The sequence below is a fragment of the Protopterus annectens genome, chromosome 4.part0, assembly GCF_019279795.1.
Source record: "Protopterus annectens isolate FY-2018-M chromosome 4.part0, PAN1.0, whole genome shotgun sequence".
Taxonomy (NCBI): domain Eukaryota; kingdom Metazoa; phylum Chordata; order Ceratodontiformes; family Protopteridae; genus Protopterus; species Protopterus annectens.
The window spans coordinates 1,467,455,372-1,467,475,245 of record NC_056733.1 but is presented as its reverse complement, the minus strand read 5'-3'; the positions used below and the strand labels follow the sequence as shown (position 1 = coordinate 1,467,475,245).

Here is a 19,874-nt window from a genome sequence, read left to right as displayed (position 1 = left end):
GAAAGGGGTATCAGAATACTAACCAACATTCTGTTTTAAAAGTTCTAGAATGTCTCCAAATCAGACTTTTTCTGGTGGAGATCGGAGGAGCCCCTTCCCCTTCATCGAAATCAGTGTCTTCAGAGAAAGATTCCCAAAGGGAATCTAGAGAACTCCTTTTACACTGTCCTCTTCCAAGGGGCCTCCTCAGTAGGGTGGTCTGGGGAAGTATCGGAAGAGATAATGATGCCCTGAGGGATCGACTGGAGACTTGACTGGGCTGGCTGTCCCAGTGGAATGGATGAACGAGGCTCAGAGCAAAGAACCGAAGTATATTTGTCTGATCCGAGAAGGGCAGGGATGTCTTTTCTCTAGACAAAAAGAAGACCCTCTTCATAACCTTGAAAGCAGAGCACCTGGGGGAAACCTAAGTCAGTTGGCAAAGGACATGATAATTCCCAAACTGGCGGCTCCTGCAACCCTACAAACACTCCATCTGAGGAAGGAGTCAGATCCCAGCTGTCCAGTGCCAAAGTCTTGAGAGGCAGAGACAGCTCAGATAACTTCGGAGTTGAACCTAGCCTCCAAGATATGGCACTAATGTTTCACATTTGAAGGGCTTGGAGCTGGGCAACTCAGGGAGTTATCAGAGCCAAAGAACAGACAGTCTAGAACAGACAGTCTTCAGATCCTATGAGGACATTCCCAGGGGTCTTGGATCAAAGGTCTCCAAAACAGAGGGAGGAATCGGAGGATGGCAGACCAATGGGGAAGCAGACAAAGGTCTGCTCATGGATCCAGTGGGAGTCAGAGATGAAGTACCACCCATCCGGATCTGAGCTCTGAGAAATTTTCTCATCATCCTATCATGTCGGCCTCGGACAGACTTCTGGAAGACCTGAGAGAGAAGATACTGATGAAGGAGATCTTGAATGCTTGTGGGGATCCCTCCAAGAAAGGTGAAGGAAGCTGAGAAGTGACTTGATCTAATAGGAGTGGAGGTGTTTGGATCCAGGGTGATTTAGATTAAGAAACAGTTGGAGCCAATTTTTTTTAGACATCTTAGTTGGCGGGTCTGAGGAAGGAATGAAGAGGATGTGCAATCCTCTGCCCTCTTATAAGAGTCTTTATCTTTGTGTGCAGAGTCTGGCTTCCACTTGCCCAGTTCCTTAGAGTTTTTTTGAGCCCCAGGAATGGAAGCAGAATTAGAAAGAACAAGGCCCTTCAACACCAGTTTGTTTCTCTGGAATTAAACCCTGAGCAAACAGAGCAATCTAAATGTGCAGGTCCCAAACAATAAATGCATTCTCTGTGGTCATCCGAGTTAGGGATTTTATGCCTACAGGTGACTCATTTTTTAAATCTGGTAGTTTAGACCAGTACAGCTGACAAGCCAAAGTCCAAAGAACAAAAGCTATTTATTTACTTACTTATTTTAAAGAAAAAGGCAGGAACAGGGAAGAACAGCTACCAACAATGTAAGGAATACCCCAATGAGTAAGAAAGAATTTAAATAACGTACTATCAATGGTACTGCGAGAAGTACAGAGAAAAATGGTAGCAGCTAAATACCAAAAGCAGCTAGAAAAACTATCAAGAAAACAAGGGAGGTAGGAGAAAGTGAAATTTAAGTAAGGGGTAAGGTTTTTTTTTTTTAAATGAACTCACTATTATAATAGAAAAACAACTCCCAAAGCTCGACAGCGACAGGATCTGCATCTGACGTTGAATGACGGCAAATGAAACTAGTGTAGGTTAGACTGGTGGGGCATTATGGGTAAAGGGAGGAGTTTGAGAGTTTTTGATCCAAGGATCTGGTAGAAGCAGCTGAGTTGAATCTGAACACCATTAGCTGAGGGATGAATACAAAGAACATCAGATCCTCTGATAAGGCAGCAAAGTGACAGAATTAAATTTATGAATTATGCTGCAAATGGATGAGTCTCAACCCTAAAAGACAGAGGAGGGGTAATCTTGCTCCACACAACAGGTTTATGCCCCACTCGCAAACACAGCTGCATGCCCTGTGAAGTATCCAGTACAGTTTTTGCTTGTTTTGCATTATTAATGACAGGATATGACCTTGTGCTTCTCCTTGGAATATTTGTTTTCCTTTAACAAGATGTCTGACTATGGCTACAGATTTCTGACTACAAGAGGGAGGGGACTCAAAGGGTTTGGGAATTTCGTGTTCTACTAGCAGAAGATCTGATACGGGGGTCTTCAACAGTGGGTAAAACTAAGACCTCCTTTTGCTATCCTCACCTTGACTAATTTTCAACTTTCTCTATTACACCGACAATAACAACTTCTTTGGATACAATTTGCAGTAGAACAAAACGGAATAGAAACGTTTGCACTTCGTACTACCAAAGCCTGAGTCTTCAGATATGAATGAAGAAACTATGGAACAACGCAAGCTGACTGTTCATTTCAGGTAGCAAATAAAAAAAGGCAACTCCTGCAGCACTTATTCTTAAAATAAGTATCAAGTGGCATTTCTGAGTTAGCAACTATCTTTTGTTACCAGTTTCAAGACCTAATACACACAATTAATTAGGCTTCCTCACTGCATTACACAATGTGATGGCTAACAGCACTGTGACTTCAAGAAATATACTAAAAGAGGAGGAAAAATACTGCACTGCTTACAAAAATAAGGGAGCAGTACTATAATAACACAAAACTAGCCCAAATCAGTTAACTTCAGCACTCTCAACAAAGACACCTTCCAAAATAAATAAAGATCATCCATGAAGTGTGGTATACTGCATTACAATATTTATTTGTCTCTGTATCTCATGGAGGATTGCATCCCCAAAGCATTCACTGAAGGACTAATCCTACTCATCGATGACAAGAATGGACTGTATTCACCTAAACACCACTCCTACCATAAAAGAATACCTGAAAAAAGCAAGAGTGGCAAAAGGTTTGCACTTCTATGCAAAAGTGCTTTTAAATATATTCATTAAAGTAGACTACTGACCTGTTTGCCACATTCGCTGACTGTACTGTGTTCTGTGGTGTTACAGAACCATTGCAATGCCCGTTACATGGATGACTGCAGCAAGAAGAAGGCACCGGCATCTTTGAAAGTGAAGTAGGTGGAGGTAAGTGCGAGTTTTTACAAGTTCCAGGTTTGTGCACAGACACAGGAGGACTGGCAGTTATCTTTGCTGCCGGTGTGTGAGAATTAGGCAGTGGTGGAGGGAATGGGATATGACTGGGAACCCCTGGACTTGGAAGAGAGTGGACATGCTGGGAAGGTTCAAGTGGCTCCTGATGAGGTGACATCTGCTTGGAAGAAACCAGTGAAGAATGCTGCGATGAAAAACCTGTTGGGCTGTTAGGCGGTGCTGTCAGGTCTGAATGCCGGTGATGCTCTGAAGAATGGAATGCTTCACCTGTGAATATGTATTAAAAAAAAATTGCATTACATAACATATTAACTAGAGTTCATTACTTATAACTTTCAGACCATTTTTATCTAGCCAGTACCATTTGCAGTTCAGTAAACTTACTGTAACAGTAGATGTTCTAATGGATTACTGTTGAGGTTAGCCTAAGCTATATGGGTCCCTCCCTTCTGTACTGGACAGTTTTACAAAGCTTTGTCAGCCCTCCAGGTACTGTAATTGAAGGAGCTCTTGGAACAACTCCATATAGAAGGCAGTTGAAGTACCTATTTCTTCAGAGCATTTTTTTTCTAGGAAGGAGCCATGAGCTCTGAAAGAAACTGTGCTAGGAAAAAGTGAACTATATACAAAAGGGTGATAAGCACAACCCAGTAACACAACATGGATAACCAGAAAAAAAGGAGCTGGAGGAAGGGACAGCTACTGCAACAATGATTCATTAGAACATCTACTGTTATGAGAAGTTGACTTCCACAATTGCAGTATTTTCAGTATATGGATCATCATTGCAGTAGCCTAAATATATGGGTAGATTACCATGTCTACATTAGAAGATCGAAACATTAGGTAGTCGAATACCTAAAGCTCGATCTGTAAATATCTAAAGCTAAAAACCGCGAACGGCCACTTCCGTGAATTTTTTGTCAGGGAAAAATTTGACTGGCCGTTATGTGGAATTTGCCCTTTTGTCCAATGCAGAGCGATCTTGGAGTTGTTATGTGTGTGTGTGTGTGTATACATATACATATATATATATATATATATATATATATATATATATATATATATATATATATAGTTGGGGGGGCACAGCCGCCCACATCAGGGGGTGTGGGGGGCAAAGCCCCACCACTTGATTTGAGTTTAAAAGTTTGTTTTCTTTTTATACAGCCAAGCAAATTCTTTCCCTGTATGGAAGTCACCGTTCATAGTTTTTAGCTTTGAATATTTACAGATTGAGCTTTGGGTATTCGACTACCTAAAGTTTCGATCTTAGAATATAGACCCAGATTACCATAGCTTAGACAGGAATATTCTGGTAGCCACCACCTTCCAGAAAGCCACTAAAGAAGCCAATGCCCCTGTTGAATTGGCTTATTATGATGAGTGTAACAAAAAGTAATAGCATGAGACAACCATTCAGAAATTGTCAACTTTGTCATTGGTTGTCCTTTCCTCTGACCGTCACAAGTGACAAATAATCAGCTTTCATGAAAGGTTAAGTTTTGTCTAGATAGTATCTGAGCTTACTATCCAGACAGTGAAGAATCTCCTCTCTCTTGTTCTTTGGTTCCAGAAAGACCGACAGACAAATAGACTGGCTTAAAGTAAACTCTGACAACTTTAGGCATAAAGGTAGGATTTTTTCTCAAAGATATTCTGTCTTTATGGAAAATTAGGTATGACTGACTCACCATAAATGCTTGTAAATTACATATTCACCTAACAGATGTCAGAGCAATTAGTAAAACAGTCTTGCATGTTATGAACCTCAAATCAGCCTTGTGAACTGGTTCAAATTGAAAGAAAAATTAGCTTTTCAAACACAAGACTAAGATTTCAAGTAGAGACAACTTGTTTCCTAGGTGGGCAAGTATGCAAGACCCCTTTCAAAAACAGTAACTTGAGCATTAACCATCAGAGATGGCTGCAAAATGGACCTTAACTGAAGTGTACAAGCCACTGGACAATAACCCACACAAACAATAAAGAACCAGAAGCAACCAGGGCTTGTATAGGGTCCTGGTACTTTGAAAAGCACCAACTAGAAAATCTTTTTCACTTACACATGTATTGTTTTTCTAGTAGCAGGTTTTTCACCTCCTTTAGTTCTTGCTGCACATCTTCAAGAAAAAGTGCCTAAAAGGTTCCAGGATTCTACCAGTCAGGCAAGTTAGCTGATTAAGGTCCATCAAACTCCCCTTGTCTTGTGTGAGTAAATCCAGTTTCTGGGGAAGCTTGTGGTAACAGCCCTTAGCAAGACTGAAAAGAAGAGAGAACACCACTGGTACCTTGGCCAGAAGGGAGTTATTGCTGCAATTCTGGAGTCCTTCTGGACTTCGTAGAAGAACCCTGGTGATCAGTGGAAAGGTAAACAGAAATATTCATTGTCCATGAGAACGAGAAAGCCTCTGTCTTCTAGATCTGACTGCAAATAATCATAGAGCAGAGTATCTTTAGTAGTCTGTTCGGAAAGGAAGCAAAAGGGTCTACTTCAGGTACTCCCTACAGTCGTATAAATTCCTGGAAGACCCCAGGATGAAGTCTCTATGCGTGGGGGGGGGGTCTATCCCGATCCTGCTGAGCTTGTCTGCAATAAAGTTTTACTCTGACAGAATGTATGATGCCTAAAGAATAGAGCTGAATTGTTATGTCTCAGGCTCACAGCCATCTGCAAAGAAGGTAGAATACAGTACCCTCCCTGTTTATGCACCACACCACTGTGGTATTGTCTTTGCTCACTTGCAGACATATTAGGAACACACATGCTTCAAGGACTACAAAGCATTGATAACAGTCAAAATGTAACTGATATTTATGTACTTGTCTGTCTACAGGATCCCACAGAGCTTGCACTTTACCCTTTTGAAACCACTCCCTGTGCCAGATCTGAAGAATCTGAAGTGAATGACTGGAGGGGGGTCAGAAGGAAGAATGTAGGACCTGGACTGCAAGTTATCGGGTCTATCAACCATCCAATCTTACTCTTTGCAAACCCTAGAACTGGAATCTAATAAGTGAAGGGGTGTAAATGCTAAATCCAGGCTGATATGACTTATCACTGTATTTTCCATATGGCAATGAGCATGATGATGATCATTGATGCCATATCCCGTATAATCCTGAGAAAATTCCTTTGCAAATGCTAGCCTTAAGTTGGCAACTCCCAGGAAGAACTGTTGAAATGTTTCTACTTTGTCTGGAGGAAGGAAAGGCTCTTCCAAAGCCAGAGTCCAGCAAATACCCCAGGAAAATCTTTCTGGAAAATGAGATAAGAAAAGACTTTGGCAAATTGATTTGAAAACCCAGACTGAATAGAGGTTCCTTAACAGCTTCTAGAGACCCCAGATAACTGTAAAAAGTCAGCAAAGATAAGACAATCATGCAATTATGATAAAATATGAATGCCCTGAAGTCTGAAATAGGCAATGACTGGAGCAAATCATTTTGGGAATACCCCTGATGTGATCGAGAGTCCAAAGGATAAAACAGAGAACTGAAAATGTAAGCCAGACATGACAAATCTTAAGATAGGCTTGAAATGCTTGGCAAGAGGAATGTAACGATGGTCATTCTTTAGATCCTGGTTTACCATAGAAGTTATGCGTGGAATCAGGGGGTACAAGACTCGGAAGTGATAACATCTTGAACTTACAGAATCTTGACAAAAAGGGTTTAGAAAAGAAAAATCCAGTAATGGTCTCCTAGATCCTTCTGGTTCGGAAACTATGAAAATCTTTGAACAAAAAACCTTTACCTAGGAGATTGAAGAGCACAGTTTGCATAACTCCTTGAGACATGTTTTGCAGAATGGGAGGAAAAATAATACTCTTGACACCCTGAGCATGAGGGAATCCCCTGAAAAGTGGGCAGGGACTTTTTATTCCAAGAAAACACCTTTGGATTATATTCAAAACTGTTTGAGACTGTCTGGTGTCAAAAGGAAAGATTAAGTTTAAGGGATACAGAGAGGTTGCCACAGTGGATGGAACAGACCTGAACAGGCAGACAGTCATGCTGAATGACAGGCCTGCCATTTTTTTATGCAACTGGAATGTCTACAAAGACATCCTACTAAAAGACCTACACAATATGTCCTACACGGACTGACTCAAAGCCCTGTCACTATACGCTATATCCTACAGACTGCTAAGAAGTGACCTATGGCTGCCACATACAAAGCATTCTTGGACCCAATACTGATGGATTTACTGCACATCAGCAAAACAAATGGCATCAAAAATACTTAGTCTAGGGATCTAAAACTCTTCCGCATCATCAAAAGAACAATTCTGGAAGGACAAGTATATATCCCCCAGAGGCTACCACTGCTCTTGAACATAAAAGTTCATCCTTATCCACATTCAACTGCAACTTGGATCTATGGATGGGAAAGAGAAAATTAGCCAAGACCTGCCCCCTGTACTACTAATGGACAGAGAGCGCCTAAATGCTTTATATCCCTTGCATGGGTCCCCTCAAATTATATGGTATGATCCCAGTTATTCTCATTACAGCTAATATACAATTAGTGATCATGGGATTGGTAAGGCCAATCTCTAACCAAATGAGATAGGGTAATTTGAGCACAAAAAGGAAAAATGGCTAGGCTTAAAATGGCCTGCAAGGGCAGCTAGCCTAGTGCTTATGAACCTATTCATGGAGGCTTTTCCTTTCAGAACATCCTTTCTACTTTTTTCTTTTTCGTGAAAGCCTGACTGCTGGCTACTTGCTGGTTAAACTGTTTAGTGGTAAAGGGAGCTGAAGAGAAGAGAAAACTATTATTTGGTCTGTTAATGGATGGTTGAAAAGTCTGAGTCACCCCTTGATCAGTTTTCCCCTTTCATCACACTTATTAGGCACCTCAGCTCTAAGGGAGAATTTAAAATCTCAGATTTAACACCCTTAAGAACTGTGGAGTCCAGCTAATCTTCTCAAAACCAATCCAGATTTGTTCTGAGCACATTTTCCAGGCCATCTAATATCTATTTGCACTTTACTAGTAATAGACAAGGCACATATAAATATAATAATTGCTTGCATTGTACATATATAACTTCCTGATGACCAAGTATGGAATGTGTTTATATGTTTAAGGTTTTACCCTTAGAACACATGGTAGCTGTAGTACAAGAAACAGTGTCTATTATGCCTCTTACTGTGCATGTAATGCATGTTGTAAAACAAATAGAAAATTGAAAGAGCAGCTTGGCCAGCATATATCTGATATTGGCAAAAACATTTTGATGAACACACTGTATAAACACATTGCAGAAACTGATGCAACACATGCCTTTAGGTTTGCCATACTAAAAGTTGTATCACAACCATTAAGAGAAAGAGACATTTAAATTGTTTACTGAGCATGAAGTACTAAAAATCCGTGGTGGTACAGAGGTAGCGTTGTAGCCTCACAGCAAGAGATTCTCCTGTTCAATTCTCGGCTGGAGTGCCTTCTGTGTGGAGTCTGCATGTCCTCCCCGTGGTGGAGTGGCCTCCGAAAGACATGTGTGAATGGGCGTGGTGTCGAGCTGGCAACTAGGCACCATAAAAATAGACTGCCAATCACTAGCAGACCGGAGTTCTGCTGTGGCGACCCCTAACCAGCAAAAGCCGATAAGACAAACTTGGATTAGCAGAAGCCATTTTTCACTTTAGAGTATGATGCTCATTGGCCACAGGCTGATAAAGATTGACTGGTCAAAGGCTTGGAGTAAGCACCTCATTGGTTCTTTTGAGCCTTTTTTTTTTTTTTTTTTTAATTGTTTCAGATTTAAACCTTCTGGTACTTAAAACCTACCATTGTGAGGGTTTCTGCTATTTCACACTGAGCTGAACAGAGGAGGGGAAATGACCACAACTCTGATCTGTGATATATAACAATGAGTATCCTGTTTTCTTGCTTATTTTTTACTAGTTATTGCTTATTCTAACCATTTACTGCACTTTGTATTGTCTGCTGCTACTTTTTATTGCCTGCTGCCTACTTTTTATTGTATGTTATTGCTATAATCTAATCTGCTGCAATTGTCTGCCTTATTGAGCCTGTTAAATCAATTTTGTTAATGCCTCACTTTTTGTAAAGCTTTTTAGGTAGTTTCACTATGTGAAAGGTATTAATCGGAATTTTTTTCCATTTGTTAAGCATCTGTTTGTTTTGATTTTCCTGCCAAGGAGTGTATCGTATAACTAATTTGTCTGCAGTTAAAAGCATTCTCTAGAGTCTCTTTGCTCCTTTTTCTGTTTTAAAACTTTCATTTAGTGTGTTACTGCTGTTTTTCTGCTGTGATAAACATTTCCGTAGGGATTTCTGCCTAAAATAGTGTAGCTAGTAGCTGTAGCATAGTTCCACGCCCTCCCTCTGTATTGTTGTCTTGTTCTTAAACACAGTGGCTTTGCAGTTGCCCACCCAGACTGTAAATTTGATCTGGGATACTTCTACCAGTCCCAGTCTCATTAGCTCACTGAACTTAATACAGAAAGAACATTTGGGAAGGCCAACCCCCTTAGTTTCTTAACCTTGAATTACCTTTCTAATCCTCCTTTCTCCCTTTCTACTCTACAAAAAAAAAAAAAAAAAACTTTACTCAGCTGCTTTTACAGTATTTGTGTTTCCTCCTCCTACTCTTACTTCATCTTGCTTTTTTTGGCTACTTGTTCTCTAAAGTGTTCAATTGCCTCTTTTCTGATGCATTTATTACTGCTTGTTTTTAGCCTGTTTAAATTGCGTTATTCTAAGCCTCTCAGTTTTGATTTATGCACTTGGGCTTTAGGCCTACCCCTTAGCACTCTCTGGCCTCTCTCCCTCAGATTCCAGCAAATATGGATGGACAATTTCCTACAGTTTCTCCTGCCTGCCTGGTTGATATGGGCATTCTAAGACAGTGTAGCAAATGTCTCGTATACACAGACAACCATCTAGTATGACCACCTAGGAACACAATTTGTGAGAGATGCAATTACATTAAGAAAGTACAGTTGTGTACACTTACCATAAATGTAGATGTTAGAGTGTATTCACTGTTGCAGTCATTACATTTTGGTAATCTGCTGGCAGGTTGCCCTCAGTCGGCCTAAATAACAAAGTCTTGGGTCCTGCATCGGTTGCTGTCTCCTCTTCCATGACGTCAGGTCGTCAGGGGTATAAAACATGCAGCCGATGTCATTGTAATCAGTTTTTCTTGCCCCAGATGTCAGGTGCCCCCAAATGGGGAGCAAAAAAAAAAAAAAAAAATATATATATATATATATATATATATATATATATATATACACACACACACACACACACACACACACACACACACACACATGCACTTTTAGAAAACATAAAATTTACCTTCAACTAAAAGCAAATGCACCACAAAGGTTTTGAGCATAGTGAAGGAAAGAAGAGGTATAATAACAGAAAAGAAAGGGGGCTGGTGGGTGGGTAACCTGGACTTCAACAGTGAATACACTCGAACATCTACATTTATGGTAAGTGTACACAACTGTATTATGTTCTTTGTGTTTCACTGTTGCAGTCATTACATTTGGGTAGAATCCCAAAGCTATGGCTGGGAGGATGGAATTAGACAGCATTGGGGGCAGCTATAAGGCCCTGAAGGACTGCAGTGGCAAAGCCTGCCCTGGATTTAGAAAAGAGAGGTAAATGGTAATGCTTTGTGAACGTATGAACTGAGCTCCAAGTAGCAGCTTCTAGAATGTCTCTGGTAGGAACCCCTCTGAGAAAGGCTGCTGAAGCAGAAGCAGCCCTGGTGGAATGGGATCTGATTCCCTTGGGCACAGGTTTACCATGGTGCAAGTAGCAGAAACAAATACAATGGCTTATCCATTTAGAAATAGTCTGCTTTGATATAGTCTTCCCCTCTGTTCCTGCAGCAAATGCCTCCAGTAGTTGCTCAGACTTTCTTAGAGATTTTGTCCTGTTTAAGTAGAATCTTAGTTGTCTGCGTACATCCAATGAATGCAGAATCCGCTCCCCCTTGTTCTGCGGATTTGGGAAAAAAGTTGGCAGGTGAATGGTCTGGTTAAGAGCCACACTGGATACCACCTTAGGCATAAAAGAAGAATTGGTCCTGAGGGCCACCCTGTCTGGGTAAAAGATAATGAAAGGCTCCACTGCCATGAGAACCTGTAGTTCTGAAACTCTTCTAGCTGAAGTGACTGCCAAAAGGAAGGCCGTCTTCCAAGAAAGAAATTTTATAACCGCAGTAGCTGCTGGTTCAAAAGGAGGTAGGGTGAGTTTTTCCAGCACAAAATTGAGGTCCCATGCAGGATTTGGTGCTCTCCTGGGAGGCCTTAAGTTTTTTGCCCTCTGAGGTACTGCTTCAGCAGGGGATGAGAAAAGAGGGGAGGCTCTGTGTTGTAATGAGCCGAGATGGCAGAGGCATGGACTTTTATTGAAGAAAAAGATAGGCCCTTGTGAAGCATCTCAGTTAAGTATTGCAAAATCTGAGGAATATTGGGCTTTGCTGTGTCTATTCCTTGTGCGTGGTTCCAAGCACAGAATCTCTTCCATTTATCAGCATAAGATTTTCTAGTACTAGGCCTTTTGGCCTCCAAAATGACATCCATCACAGGTTTACTGAGAGATGTGATTGGTGAAATTAGTTGATTAGCCATGCTGCAAGATTCAGAGTTTGGAGCAGAGTGTACAGAATTTGATAGTTCTGCTGAAACAATACGTGAGGTGTTTGAGGCAAGTACCACGGAGGAAGGTGTGACATTCCTTTGAAGCGGGTACCAGTGTTGGCATGGCCAGTCCGGAGCAATCAGAATAATTTTTGTTTTTCCTGTCTGACTTTTAGTAAGACCTTGGAGAGTAGAGGCAGAGGGGGAAAGACATAGACTGATATGTCTTTCCAGCTGAAGGATAGAGCATCCACTTTCCATGCATTTTTGTGATGAGTTCTTGTGCAGAATTTGTCCAACTGATAGACCTATTTGCCTCTCCCCAAAACTATGTCTGGGCTCCCCCATTTTCGTGTTAACATGCTGAAGATTTGTGGATCCAGTCTCCATTCGTGTGGGTCCATAAGATTTCTGCTTAGGTCGTGTGCCAGAGTATTTTGCTTTCCTGGCAGGAATTGAGCTTGAAGATGTATTTGGTAAGTCAAGGCTGTGTTTCACAAGGCCATGGCTAGTCTGCAAAGGGGGTAGGAGTGGGTACCTCCCTGCTTGTTTAATGTACCACATAGCTGTGGTGTTATCCGTCTTTATCAGTAGTTGTCCAGGATGAAGGAAGTCCTTGAAGGCTGTCAGAGCATTCTGTACAGCTAGCATTTCTTTCTGGTTGATATGTAGATGCATTTGGTTTGGGCTCCATTTGCCCTGAATGCATCTCCCTGCCAGATGGGCCCCCCAAGTATAGTCTGATGTGTCTGTAGTCAGGGTTTGGGTGGCAAGGGGCAGAATGAATGACAGTCCCTTGTTTTGGTGACATGCCTCTGCCCACCAAAGGAACTACTGTCGCAGGCAGGGAATGAGAGGAATCATTGTCTCCAGGCTGTGACAACGTTGACTCCATAAGCTTTTTAGGTACCATTGAAGTTTCCTCATATGCAGTTTCGCATATGGAATTAGTAGAATGCAGGATGCCATGAACCCCAAAGCCTGCAGAATGTGTCTTGCAGAAAGCTGGGTTTTTGTTGCCTCTTGTTTGAAGTATGTTGTCAATTGAATTTGTTTGTCTGGCGTGACGTAAGCCATCCTGGCAGTTATATTCAAGCTTGCACCCAGGAATGTAATTATTTGAGGGGGTACCAGTTGTGATTTTTTTTTTTGTTTATGGTGTACCCTAGGCATCCTAGAAGCCTTTTTACAGAAGCCAGATGCTGAAGAAGAGTGTCCTTGTCCTCTGCCTGAATGAGACAATCGTCCAGATATGGATAAATGTGAATGTTTCTTTGTCTGCAAAATGCATTACTGGTGCCAGGCACTTAAGACCCTGGGTGCAGAAGATAAGCCAAAGGGCAGTGCAGAGAATTGGTAATGCAAATAGCCTGCTTTGAAGCACAGGTATCTTCTGCAAGATTCCCTGACTGGGATATGCAGGTATGCCTTTTTAGGTCTAGAGTTACCAACCAGGCATTCTTGCCTAGCATAGGCAGTAGTTGTTGTAAAGTCATCATTTTGAATTTTGGAATGTCCAGGAACATATTTAGAATGGATAAGTCAAGAATTGGATGCCATGATTTGTCATTTCTGGGTACCAGGGACAGCCTTGAATAAAATCCTTGTCCTTTTTCCTTTTCTGGCACTGGTTGAATAGCCCCCATATCCATGAGGGACATGACTTGTTTCTGGGCCCCTGTCCACTGATTTGTAGGCCAGTGTCTACTGAACCTGGATGGCTGCACTTGCAAGAAATCTTTTGCAGTTTGCATAGAATTAGCTTTGTCTTCCATCATTTTTAAAACCTCTTCTGCCTTATTACCAAGGAGCATCCAACAATATACCTTTAACATGATCAGGCAGATTTTGCTCCTTGAGCCAAGCATACCTTCTTATCACAGATCCAGTTATGGCAGCCCTGCAAGAGGCCTCCAAGGAATCAAAAAGTACAGTTTTGTACCTACCATAAATGTAGATGTTGAGTGTTCACACTGCTGCAGTCATTACACTTGGGTTTATCCTGCCGTCAGGCGGTCCCGCAGTCGGCCAGAGTTCCAAAGTCTTGGTCTGGCATCGGTTGCCGTCTCTTCTTCCCTGACGTCCGTGCGCCAGGGGTATATAAGATGCATCCAATGCCATTTTCTTCAGTTTTTCTTGCCCCAGATGTCAGGTGCCCCCAAGTAGGTAGGCAATACATATTGCTAATGAAAAATATACATATAAAATGAAAACAATACCGTCAGTTACAAGCAAATACACCACAAAGGTTGTATAGGATAGAAAGGTGTGGATAAGACCAGCTAGTTCAGAGGGGATGGAGGGAGGGTAACCTGGACTGCAGCAGTGTGAACACTCGAACATCTACATTTATGGTAGGTACAAAACTGCACTATGTTCATCGTGTTACACTGCTGCAGTCATCACACTTGGGTAGAATCCCAAAGCTAAGGTTGGGTGGCTGGTCTATAAAGAGTTAGGATTGGCTATGAGACCCTGCAGAACTGCAGTGGCAAATCTTGCTCTGGATTTAGAGTAAAGAGGCAAGTGGTAATGCTTGGTAAAGGTGTGCACTGAACTCCAAGTTGCAGCCTCCATAATTTCCTTGGTAGGTACTCCTCTGAGAAAGGCTGTTGAAGTGGCTGTGGCCCTAGTGGAATGTGGCCTAATGTTATTAGGGATTGATTTTCCATGCTGTGTGTAGCAGTAATGAATGCAGTGTCCTATCCATTTGGATACAGTCTGCTTTGAGATAGCCTTGCCCTGTGATCCTGCAGCATATGCTACAAAAAGTTGCTCAGTTTTCCTGAAAGCTTTTGTTTTGTCCAAGTAGAAGCGTAGCTGCCTGTATGTCCAAAGAGTGCAGAAGTTTCTCCCCTTTATTCTGGGGTTTTGGATAGAAAGTTAGCAAATGGATGGTTTGGTAAAGAGCCACACTAGATACCACCTTTGGCATAAAGGTAGGGTTTGTCCATAAAGAAACCCTGTGATGATGGAAAATTATAAAAAGTTCTACTGCCATTAATGCCTGTAGCTCTGAGACTCTTCGTGCTGAAGTTACTGCCAGGAGCACAGCTGTTTTCCATGATAAAAATTTTACATCAGCTGTATTGGCTGGCTCAAAAGGTGGCAGGGTCAGTTTTTCCTAAACGAAATTGAGGTCCCAAGTTGGTGTTGGTGCTCTCTGGGGAGGTCTTATGTTTTTAGCCCCTCTGAGGTACTGCTTTAGCAAGTAATGAGAGAATAAAGGAGGATCCGTGTTGTAATGTGCTGAAATGGCAGAGGCGTGGATCTTAATTGATGAGAAGGATAGGCCTTTGTCCAGCATCTCAGTTAAGTATTGTAAAATCTGAGGGATGTTTGGGACAAGAGGTTCGAGGCTTTGAGCCTGGTTCCAGGCGCATAATCTCTTCCATTTTTCTGAGTAAGCTTTCCTGGTACTAGGCCTCCTGGCCTCCAAAATGACGTCCATAACAGCTTTAGAGAGAGGTGTTGCCTGTTTGACTAATGAATCTGCCATGCAGCCAGGTTTAGGGTTTTGAGCTGACCGTGCAGGATCTGATTGTTTTGTTGAGTCAGAAGGTGTGGAATTTGAGACAAAATCCATGGTGGGCCTTGAGCTAAGTTCTTTAAGATTGGATACCAGTGCTGGCGTGGCCAGTCTGGAGCAATCAGGATCATCCTTGGTTTTTCTTGTCTGGCTTTTAGGAGTACCTTTGGAAGGAGAGGCAGTGGTGGGAAGGCATAAACTTTTAGGCTTTTCCTGGTGAACGAGAGAGCATCCACCTTCCATGCTTGAGTGTGATAAGTCCTTGTGCAGAATTTTTGTAGTTGGCAATTCAGTGGGGAGGCAAAAAGATCTATGTCTGGGCATCCCCATTTTTGCGTTACCATGCTGAAGATTTGGGGATTCAATTTCCATTCGTGAGGGTCCATGATATTTCTGCTTAGATCATCTGCCAGAGTATTTTTTCTTTCCTGGACGGAATTGTGCTTGCAGATGAACTTGATAAGTTAGAACTGTGTTCCACATGGTCATGGCTTGCCTGCATAGGGGATACGAATGAGTGCCCCCTTGCTTGTTTATGTACCACATTACTGTGGTGTTATCTGTCTTTAATAATAATTGTCCTGGATGTAGAAGGTCCTTGAAAGCTGTTAGGGCATTTTGAACAGCCAACATCTCTTTTTGATTGATGTGAAGATGCATCTAGTCTGTGGTCCACTTGCCCTGAATGCATTTTCCTGCCATGTGTGCTCTCCAGGCGTAATCCGAAGCATCTGTTTGAGTCTGCCTGGCTGTGGGTAAGGTAAAAGGCTGACCCTTGTTTAGGTGACATGCCTGTGCCCACCATCGAAACTCCTGTTGTAGGCAGGGAATCATTGGTATTACTGCTTCTAAACTGTGTGAGTGTTGAGTCCAAACACTTTTTAGGTACCATTGTAATTTCCTCATATGCAGTCTGGCATATGATATTAGTAGTATGCACGATGAATCACTGCAGTGGTGGTGCTGCGGTAGCGGTGTCGCCTCTTAGGCATTGCCCATTCGATTCTCAGTTAGAGCATCTTCTGTGTGGCGACATGCGTGAATGGGCGTTCCTTCGTTGAAGGTTGCGCATTAGGCCTGGCAAGACAGCACGTCAAAATCTACTGCCAATCATTAGCGGACCGGAGTTCCTTGTGGAGACCCCTAACCGGGAAAAGCCGAAAGAAACAGGATGCCATGAATCCCAGGGCCTGCAGAATTTTTCTTGTAGGGAGATGGGACTTTTTTGCCAGTAACTGAAAATATTGAGTTAGTTGAACTTGTCTGGCGTGAGATAAGCCATCTGGGCCGTTGTATTTAAGCTGGCACCCAGGAATATAACCTGCTGTGAGGGTACTAGTTTTGACTTCTTTTCGTTTACTGTGTACCCTAGAAAAATTAGCAACCTTTTTACAAATGCCAGATGCTGTAGAAGAATGTCCTTTGTCTCTGCTTGATTGAGGCAGTCGCCCAGGTATGGATATATTTGAATTCCTTTTTGTCTGCAAAATGCAATCACTGGTGCCAGGCACTTTGTAAAGACCCTGGGCGCAGTAGATAAGCCAAAGGGCAGTGCAGAGAATTGGTAGTGCATTGTTCCAGCTTTGAATCTGAGGTATCTTCTGCAATTTTATCTGAAAGGGACATGCAGGTATGCCTTTTTGAGGTCCAGAGTAACAAGCCAAGCCTTCTTGCCCAGCATGGGCAGAAGCTGCTGTAATATCAACATTTTGAATTTCGGAATATCCAGGTAAGTAATTAGAATTGAAAGGTCTAGTATGGGCCTCCAGGCCTTGTCCTTTCTGGGGACCAGGAAGAGTCTAGTAAAATCCTTGTCCTTGTTCCTGTTGTGGTACTTCTTGTATAGCTCATGTCCATGAGGGCTGAAATTTGTTTTTGTGCCTCTGCCCATTGATTCTGTGGCAGGTCTGGCATTCCTTTTAGCCTTGGTAAAGTATGAAAGTGGAACCTGTAACCTTGAGACACAATATTCAGAACCTATTTGTCTTGGGTGATTGTTTGCCAGTTTTGAGAAAAAAGTGCTAGTTTTCCCCCTAAGGGGGCTGCCAAAAGGAAAGTGCTTGGCGTACGAAGGGGGAAGTCATTGGGACTGTTTCCTGTAAGGTTGAGACTTGTCCTCACCTCCTTTTGGGGTTGAGGTGCCCCACTGTCATTGTCTATTACAGTCTTGGGGTTGAGATCTGCCTCTTGGGCATCTGCATCTGCCTCTCTGTGGCCTGTCTGACACTGGAAAGGACCAATTCTTTGTTGGCCAATTTCTGCTAAATCGAGGTGGCTGTACCTGTAAGAAATCCTTGACCGTTTGCATAGATTTAGCTTTATCCTCCATTTTCTTTAACACCTCATCTGCCTTAACACCAAACAAGGTATCATGATGTAAAGGAGCATCCAATAATTTTGCCTTAACATGATCAGGTAAACTCTGTTCTTTTAACCAAGCATGTCTTCGAATCACAGAACCTGTAACTGCGGCTCTACAAGAAGCCTCTACAGAATCAAAACCACACTGCAGAGTATGTTTTCCCACCTGTTCAACTGCATGCAATAAATCCTGCATTTCTTTACAGTCAGGAGCTTCTGAGCTTGCAAGCATTTTCTGTTTTAACTGAGCCATTAAATATTGTTGGTACTTAAGCATGTGAAACTGGCAATTTAAAGCCCTTACTGCTAAAGTTGTAGAAGTGTAAACTTTCTTCCCCCATCTATTCAAAGCTCTGGAATCTCTGTCAGAGGGTACTGGATTTTTTGCAATGGAAGCCTTAACCCCTTTTGGATCCTGGGAAATAGTTTCTGGATAGCAGAAGGGTTTTTATGAAGACACTTGTGAGAGTCAGGGACTCTATAATACCTATCTGGTTTGGCTGGTGCAGGGGGTAAAGAATCAGGAGATAAGCTGGATTCAGAGAACACATCATCCACAATATCTAGCACAGGTGGAATAGCAAGGGGCCTGTGCTGAAGCAATAAAAGGAAACCCCGGAGCCTTTTCTTGGATTCTGCGTAATCCTGACTTTCCCAATGGAAATGCTCCCTCATGGTATGTAAAGTTTCCCCAAAAGAATGAGAGGCTGAAGGGATAGATTCATCAGCATCAGAGTCTTCATAGGGGGGACAGAGTATCCCTGGTCTGATGAGGAATCAGAGGAAATGGAAACCTGATCAGAGGAATTCATAGTCTGTATCCTGCCTAGGCCTTTTCTCAGGAGGGGGATGGGAACCCCTGATCAGAGTAATGAGGTCTTCGGCCATTTTAAGCATCTGTTTCTTAGGCATGGAGGACTGTCCAGGAGAATTCTGTACTTGCTTCTTTGTCTTTAATGGTACTTTTGTCTTGGCTGTTGCTTTAATGGTAAGTTGTGTAGGTCTGAAAACACCCTCAGAAGCCGATGCCTGCTCAGCGGCTCCGGACCCATCTGAGGGATTAGTTTCCATAGGCCCAATACCTTGAGTTTCCAGAGGCCTAGTTGTCTCCACGTGGGAGTCAGAGGCGGCCTGCAGCTCTGAGGTAGCGGGCGTCAGGGGCTGCGAAAGCACCTCACTGAGAACCGGCGAACCGGCGACTGGCCTAGAAGAGGTTTTGTCATCTGTTTTGGACCTCAGATGCCTGTCTTTATCCTTGTCTTTGTGTTTTTTCGGAAATGCGGTCGTCGGTTGATCCGACGGCATAGTATAATTGAACCTTTGGCCAAAGTAGTGCAAAGCAAAATCAAAACGTCTTTTTATAGTGCGTTTGTTAAATATAGCAACCGACAACTGGTGACGTCATGATCAGGGCCTAGGCATGGAATACGGTAAGAGTGGAAGTCCTTATGAGGTATTTGCTTCCCACAAAGTACAGTTTTGTACCTACCATAAATGTAGATGTTCGAGTGCTAATACAGCTGCAGTCATAACAGATGGGTCCTCGGTCGGCCGAATTCCAAAGTCTAGGTCCGGCGTCGGTTGTCGTCGCTTCTTCCCTGACGTCAGTGCGCCAGGGGTATAAAGGAACCAGCCAACGCCATTTTCTTCAGTTTTTCTTGCCCCAGATGTCAGGTGCCCCCAGAAGGAAGGCAATACATAAATTTGTGTAATAATGCAGTGCAATATAATCAAAATACAGTAGTTGCAAGCAAATACATCATAAATGAATACCCAAATCAGGTTGTATGAGGATGTGTTAGCCTATAGGCCTGTCCATAGAGGGGAAGGAGGGAGGGAAACCTGGACTGCAGCTGTAGTAGCACTCTAACATCTACATTTATGGTAGGTACAAAACTGTACTATGTTCATCGTGCATACAGCTGCAGTCATAACAGATGGGTAGAATCCCAAAGCTAAGAAAGGGGCGGTAGGCACTAGGTGGAACTAGGAGGAGCCAAAATGCCCTGCAAGACTGCAGTGGCAAAGCCTGCTCCAGATTTGGAGTATAATGGTAGGTTGTAGTGCTTGGAGAAGGTATGCACAGAACTCCAAGTGGCTGCTTCCAAAATATCCTTGGTAGGAACTCCTCTGAGGAAGGCTGCAGAGGTGGCTGTGGCCCTGGTGGAATGAGTTCTAATGCCTGTAGGTACAGTTTTGCCATGAAAGGAATAGCAAAAGCGTATGCA

General features: G+C 42.6%; 1 protein-coding gene across 1 annotated transcript in view; it reads right to left on the bottom strand.

Moving 5' to 3' along the window:
- Positions 1–19,874, bottom strand: part of FAM193B (family with sequence similarity 193 member B) — a 1,359,441-nt gene that overhangs the window by 708,264 nt on the left and 631,303 nt on the right. The window contains exon 4 of the mRNA XM_044069313.1: positions 2,969–3,386. Coding sequence (XP_043925248.1) covers positions 2,969–3,386 — 418 coding nt within the window. The remainder of the gene's footprint in view (positions 1–2,968; positions 3,387–19,874) is intronic.